Here is a 7,694-nt window from a genome sequence, read left to right on the forward strand (position 1 = left end):
CTTGAAATAAAAAATAACTTGAATGAAGCAATAGTTAAACAAACACCCTGATCTTTTGACTAGTGTTGAGGAGGATGGTGTGTAGATCAGTTGTGGATTTAATTGGCCACCCTGTGGTAATTGAATGTGAATGCATATTAGCTACACACATGCAAAGGGGTATTTTCTACAAGCACAGTTTGAAATTACAAACCTCAAGACTTCAGTTGCGGTGTGGTTTTGTTTACAGCGTGTCAGAAAAACAACTGGAGAGCAACTGGTGTATCTGTTTACAGCAGAAGCAAGCAAACTATATTTCAATCATCCTTTTTATTGTTTGTGTCATCAAAATTTATGCAGCCGCTGGAAAAGTAAACTATTCACAGACAAAAGAGTGAAGAGAAAAGGAAAAAGTAACCACACCAGATTCATTCCACCCTCACGGGAAAGATACTGTATACAAACTGTGTGTTTACATTGCGTTGTGTTAATAAAGGAGTACTCGAGTAGCATTTGAGTAAGTCACAGTAAAGCTGGATTACATGCAGCATGATTTCCCAGCAGGTTCCCCTTTGTGTCAGCAGGAAGTTTCAAATCCAGCACAGGAATGGCGGACCCGCCACTGACAATATAAAAATATGTTAAAGAGTGGTAACTAAAGGTGCAGTATGTAAGACTGTAACTATAGCTAGTCAAAACTGTTGTTCACATTTTGTTGATAATTGTTGTTAACCATATTGTGCCTTGAATTAATATAAATCAATCAGTATTTTCATGAAAATCTCAGGGATTATAACTTTAAAACTATAATCTGTTGATACCTCCAGCAGCGATAATGGCAGAGTTTCTGTGGAACGTTGTCTTCCTCTTGCTTGACTCAGCCTTTGGAAAAATGTGCCAGCGGGTGAAGGTTGACGGAACTTAACAAACACAACAGAATCTATCATCAGCGCCGTCAGTGACAGTTGCAGCCTAACAAGATGGATATCATCTTAAACAAATAGGCACACCTCACATCCTGACCACCAACAAACACACCTAAAGAGATGAATCATTCAAAATGCTTTAAATGTTTCTGTCATTTCCCCCCTTTAAAGCAGTCATTCTTTAGCTGATTAATCAATAGTGTTTGTCATAGACATTCATCTTCTGCCAGAGCTCTTCCTATGTGAGATGGCAGGAGGTTTGTCCTTCAGTAACGACTGCAGTGGCATCCTTAGGCGACAGCATCTGAATGTTGTCAACAGAGTAGACAAGAGCAGGTGAATGGAAAATGTACACTTTACATTCTAGGCACTATAATCAGCGAAGACAAACCGCTGAGACGCTCATATGGTTGTTTAAATATAATAACGCTGTTTTCCTCTAAACAAACCAATGCATCACAGAGATACGCAGGTGTGAATAAACAGAGGCTGTCTGTTCATTAAACCAAACAGTCCAAGCCCTGCCTGTGTCTTGATCCGGAGACAGTTCATGCCTTGCTTTTGCCACTCACCACGCTCTGCAGGGTGACTGAATACTCCCAGTTATGTGCATAGCAGTTTGCGCTGTTAGTATTTTCCCCCAGCTGTCACACTTTTGAACTTATCTAGTCCAAACATTTCTGGGTGGCTGAGTAAAATTTCCTCCGGGCTCAAACACAGTATTTTACACCCGACTGTCACACAGACTGTTGTTTTAAATGGACCTTTTTTTTGTTCTCCCTCTTTTGTTTCTGCGGCATACCTGTGTGCACGCTGATAGCAGAGGCAGTCAGTGAAGCAGTTTGAATATCGCATGAACCTGAGGGTGTGTGTGGGATGGTTGCAGTTCCTTTCAGCCCTTTCAGTCAGTGTCTAACCTCCAAAATAACCCAAAAAACCTGAACCTGTGTGCAATAATTAATCAGCTACAAAGGTGCACAGAACTCTTTCACCGGAGCACAATGCATTTTTGAGATAGCACACGTTTCTACATTTCAGCCAAAGTTTTTTTCTTTTTCTTTTTTTTTTTCTCCTCTCATTCCATCCTTTAAAGCCTATTCAGGGGAAATAATGTGAGGGCTTGAATATGGGCTCGGTAATGGGTATTTACAAAACTGCCACATCCTCTTGTGTGTGTAGAGGATGTGAAAAGGGTGTTGGCAGTTAGTCTTTGTGTCTGAGGTTCTCCTCAGAGACTCAAGTGTCTATATCCCACAGGCACACGCAGTGTCTTTGTCATGGAAAGGCTGAGTCACAATTCAATCCAACATCCCCCCCTAGTGGTCCAAAATCTGCACTTCTCGCATGCCGTGGCAGATTTATAAATCCTGCAGTGTCAGATATTTACATACTAACGTTTGTGGGTGTTTTTTTCTCTCATTGTTCAGCTTGATGAGAGTCCCTTCGTCAACGGAAAGATAACACACAAGATCACAGTCGTGCCTACTGCAAATCTGACTGTCTCTTGTACGGTGACCAATGAGTTTGGCTCGGACTCTAAAGCTATAAATGTGTCATCCTGTAAGTACAAAGTGGAAGCACAGGCCTCTCGTCTCCCTCTGCTTCCTAAAGTCTAACACAGTGACCTGCCCTTGTGGATGTTTTCTTACTCTGATTGCTAATGCTTTCTGTCTGCATGTTAACTTTATATCATGTTGAGATGTTTGAGTAAAACTACAGGAATTTAGCAGTTAAAATCACCAAATGTAGGATGTTTTTATTCCTTGTGTTGACAGAAATTCACATATTTTGTGCACACAAACTTTACTGTCATATATTTTGTTCTCACTCAGTCAGTTTACTTTAAAGGGACAGTTCACCCTTAAAACGAAAGTGCATTTTTTTCCTCTTAGCCGTAGTGCAGTTTATCTTTCCTGGCTGTTTTCATGTGATCTGCCGAGTTTGTCCTTCTGTTTCATTTAATGCGACTAGATACATTGAAAAAAACACATTTGAAAGACTCAGACCCCAGATATCATGACCAGTTTACTGCAGGATAACCCACAGACATTGTTGTGATCAGTTTCATGTAGGAACTTTTTTTTTTTTTTTTGACCAAACCACAGACGCCAAGATATTACTGTGCAGAAGAAGGCATTCATCTTCTCATCTACTTACTGCTTATCTGTAAACATCTCTAAAACAAGGGGTCGACCAAACTGGCTATTTACAATTAATTTGTTTTATCAACAATATGACAAAAAAAATTAAAAATACCACAGAAACCAGTATAATCGGGAAAATGCTGACTATCAGCCACTATAATCAGCCAAGCCCATAATTGGTCTATCCTTGTATAAAACCTGGCAAGTCACAACAAAACAATAAACAGGTAAAAATGTTCTTTGAATATAAGGCAGTCAATTAACATTATCACACATTAGGCATTTGATTTGATTTTGCCACGTACCCAACCAGTACATTTGAGGGGAAATGCTTGGGCACCCACCTAAATGGACAAAATGCACTACCAGAGGGAGGAAAAGGGTTTCATTTACTTTAGGGAGAACTGTCCCTTTAATCTAAAAATGAACAACAGATGAGAATGAGAACATTAACAGATACATGATGTGTACATTAGAAGCAAAACTAAATGCCGCTCTTTAGGTTTTAACAGATTTCTGTTCTGTGGGTGGTGGTTTCCCTCTTGGTGATCGAAGTCGAAATCACACAGTCGAAATCTGATCGACTCGCATGCACTTGACACTTTGTCCACACTGTTGTCTAAAAAGCGTGCAGTGTTAAAACCATTCTTTGCGCTCTGCTGCTCTGCTTACTCATTCCTGCGTGTTTGAGACGGCATTTCACCTCTTTCTTTTTCCTCCTCCTCGCTGAGTGTGTGTATGTTGGGATGCTGGACTTAATCTGTTCCCTCTTTGGACTACTTGCATGCAGTAGAATAGAAGTAGAGTAGTCATTTTTTCAAACTTGTTTTATTTTTCTCCTTTTGGTTGGACGTTAATTTTATTTTATATCTGATTTCAGTATTTGAGGATGTGAGAGTGGATAAACAAGGTAAGTTGTAGCAGTCTTCTTGCTTGTAAGAAACTGTGGGAGGGGTGGGGGTGAGTTAAAGACTATGGGGGAATCAATTGCTGTTTACTGAAAGAAGGGCTTCTTGATCAAATATTTACCTTTATCATCACCTTGTCTGGGACTTTACAACTAGAACTGGAAAAAAAATCAATGTTTGAACAGTGTGTTCACATTTTTAAAACACTGATGTGAAGAAACGAGGAAAAGAGGAATGGAGCTACCAGCATCCTGACAAAATGTCAACATTGTCCATGATCCCATTGGCTGATGAAATGAGTCATAAAATGAGAAAATCTGTCATTAACATTTAACTCAATGAGTCATAACCATGTACAGTGCGGATGTGTCCACTCATCAATGCCTGTATTGCACATAATGGCTTCTCCCCCCCCCCCCCTTTATTTGTATGCATTGTGGCTGGAGTTTCATACTGAAAGCGCCTCTCCTGCGTCTCTGATGTTCCTGTTTGCATCTTTGTTACAGACACATTAGAGGACGGGGACCAGACCAAGTTGGTGGTCGGAGTTGTGGTCGGTCTCCTCGTCGCCACCGTGGTTATCGGCCTGGCGTACCTCGTCTACATGAAGAAATCCAAGTAAGAAAATGAACAATGACACTTTCAAGTGCCCTAATCTTAAAGGTGCAATGTGTGAGAATCGACCGCCTGTTGAATTCATCCTCATAACATATAACGAGCAGCACGTCACCAGAGTACCCGCTAACTGCTGATAACTGTAGCAGCCAGTACGTGGTGCACAGCGTAAACTCAGACTCAGACTTATTGAATTTGAAGTGCATGGCTACAATATTAGGTTGCAAATGTAACGCAGCAATTTTGTCAGCTGTTTTAGATTAATTAGTCTAATTTTAGTCATTTTATCCTTCAAAGTTTTGGTCTAGTTTTAGTCAACACACAGTCAAACATTTTTGTCAACCTTTTGGTCGAAGTTGTTGTTTTGCAGAGGTTTACATGTCAGGAAGTAATTGCTCCTGAGAAGACCCCCCTCATTAAACCATAACTCATCTATTTTACACAACAAACAACATATAACGTGTTAATCACTGAGCTTTGGAGCGGCTGTTCACGTTACGCTCTGCTTTCAGTCATTATGCTAAGCTAAGCTAATTGGCTGTTGGCTCCAGCTTCAAATTTGACAGTTGGATATGAGAGTGGTATTGATCCTCTCATCTAACTTTTGGCTCCCCTTTTAACTGAATTAACAGAAAATCAGAAAATCAATTCTCCTTAGTGAATGTGGGGCTTTTAGGGCCAATTGGGGTCTTTGGCACCAGGGCAGCGGTCTGATTGTGGTTGGTGATCACCCTTACATTTGCCAAATTAAGGGAATTTGCTCTTAATCGATCATGAACACGCAACTGGTAAATAGATTAACAAGGCGACAGTACAGGGATTAATGCAGCCTCCATTGAAGTGGAATCTGTGTTTTATATATTTTCAGATATTAGATACACAGTTTGTTTTTATACAAATAACAGTAAAAGGAAGGTTTCAGCATGTCAGGTTAAAAAAAAAAAATGTTTTATTCTAAACAGGCAAGGAAGCTGGAAGACTGGTGAAAAGGAGAGCGGCTCCTCTGAGGAGGAGAAAAAGCTGGAGGAGAAAGTGGAGGAGAACAGCCAAAAAGCTGAGGTGTAAAGAAACAGCAAACCATCCTTTGGGAATGTGGAAGGTAGAAACAAAAAAACCCTTATGCCTAAATAAAGATTCAAAAAGTCATTCTCTTTCAAGTAACAGTGTTTTCTCACAATCTTCTCTTTCCAGAAAGTGAGAACATGGAACTTTTGCACATTTCTCTTCACCTCTGTCTTTTGGGAAACAAGAAAAAAAAAACAAAAAAAACAAGAGTGTACATTGGGATGAAGACGATTTGGTTTCAGGGAGAATTTTACAAAAAAAAGCATATCCAAACACACCCCGAGTCCCCTCAGACCTTCACTCCCCCTCCATTCCCTTAAAAAAAACAAAAAGAATGGATTCTGTATGTGATATACATAACTTGTCTGCACTACTGATACTTGTGTAAACTCGTCTACTATTAGGATTCATGTTTGTTAGAATGACATTTGGGAGAAAATGCAGATCTTCTCTTTTTTTTTGGGGGTTTCGTTAGCTGATGAAAAAAATTACTACTAGACCAGTTGCCTTTGCTGTAAGGATGTGTAGGCCCGCATTAGTGTGTGTTTGACTCCCTCAGAGCAGGAACCGAGGGGCCGCGTCATCATCACCGCCATCGCTTCTTAGTTTCATCACAGTCGAAACAAACCTCTGCCTTCAACATCAGTGTAAAATCTGTTTTTAAATGTCATCTTTTTTTCATTCAGGCAGAATTTGAGATGAACTTCCTGAAAGGGCTATGGGTATACTGTTATACCCGGCATTAGTTATAGATGGTAATATGATTTTCATGTTGCATTGCAGGAAGTAGGTGATGTGCCACAGAGTTCTTTGGTGTTACATGATTTTTTTTTGTTTGTTTCGTTCTTTGACTGTGTACCTCTTTGCAGGAGAGAAAAATGACAGAAAAAACAAAAGCTCATCTTTTTCTTGCCTCTTTTTTCAAATGTACTGTACATTCAACATAACCACTATGTTATAACTCACACAGGTAGATTTATTGAGAGAATGTAAAGCATAACTCATTTTTACTGGCTGCACAGATTGTTTTCACATAAAGCCATCGTTGAGTAGTGAGCGGATTGTTTTAGTTGACCCGTCAAGGCTGTAAATTCTCCATTTGTGCTCCATCAGTGTTGAGGTATGATTGTTTTGTTTTTCATGTAGCTACTGTATGGCATCACTTTTGAGCCATCCTGATATGTTTGCCTTCTTTTGAAAATCTACCTGTATTTGCTTCAGTTTGTGATGTGCACTAGGGTTCATGTCTTCATGTCAGATCTGTGTAGAATACAATGAAAATACGCGCAGCTGTTGGCTACATGTCACAATTTTGGTCCTTCAAGAGCATTTACAGAGAAAATTGAACATTTGTCAAAGACCAGGATGTTAATTGTGAAGTATGTGGTTTTAAGTTTTCTTTTTTGCTATTTATATTGTTCAAGATTAAAATGACCTGGTAGGCAGATTCAGTAATTGTTACATTATTCATAACATGGATTTAAATAGTTGAATTGCTTGCAGACTTTAAAGAAATGAAATTAATTTCTGAGTCATCAGTAGCGTCTGGTTGAATATACTGTAGATTCAGCATGTTATAAAAATTCAGACCTCTGAGCTGCTGTTTTGTTGCCTACCTTGTTTTCAAACCATCAAATTGGAAGAATGACCAAAGAAAAGTGAACATTGCCATGCAAGTATTGTAAATACCTGATGTTTGTTTTTGTACTTTTGTTTAAAATAAAGTGTACATTTGGAAAAGTCATGTCCACTTGATTTTGATTATGTTGTTTTCGCTTTTTTTTTCATCTGATCATCTTTTGAAATAAAGAGCAACACGGTTTAGACATGTTTTTTGCTTGAATACATGCAGGGAACTTCTGGGTTGATGATGGCTGATGACTGTAGTTGCACAATAGTTTTACAATTCTAACAATATAGTAGCAAATATATTATAACAGAGCAGGAAAGAGTTGTAAATAGGAAAGAAAAATGTTATTTCCATGTATGAAATCGGTAATGAATTCAACAGGAGTGATTTTCCATATTTTCATTCATCTGTGGTAGAATCAATAAAA

The 7,694-nt window shown here is 39.0% G+C and overlaps 1 protein-coding gene across 1 annotated transcript in view; it reads left to right on the forward strand.

Annotated features, from left to right (window-relative positions):
• LOC119011872 (CD166 antigen homolog A-like) overlaps positions 1-7,377 on the forward strand; it is a 41,498-nt gene extending 34,121 nt beyond the window's left edge. Inside the window, exons 12-16 of the mRNA XM_037085313.1 lie at positions 2,333-2,465; positions 3,930-3,959; positions 4,464-4,575; positions 5,535-5,671; positions 5,764-7,377. Of these exons, the coding sequence (XP_036941208.1) occupies positions 2,333-2,465; positions 3,930-3,959; positions 4,464-4,575; positions 5,535-5,637 (378 nt within the window). The 3' untranslated portion in view covers positions 5,638-5,671; positions 5,764-7,377. The remainder of the gene's footprint in view (positions 1-2,332; positions 2,466-3,929; positions 3,960-4,463; positions 4,576-5,534; positions 5,672-5,763) is intronic.
• The last annotated feature ends 317 nt before the right edge of the window (positions 7,378-7,694 follow it).

This window comes from Acanthopagrus latus, chromosome 2, assembly GCF_904848185.1.
Source record: "Acanthopagrus latus isolate v.2019 chromosome 2, fAcaLat1.1, whole genome shotgun sequence".
NCBI classification, from domain to species: Eukaryota; Metazoa; Chordata; class Actinopteri; order Spariformes; family Sparidae; genus Acanthopagrus; species Acanthopagrus latus.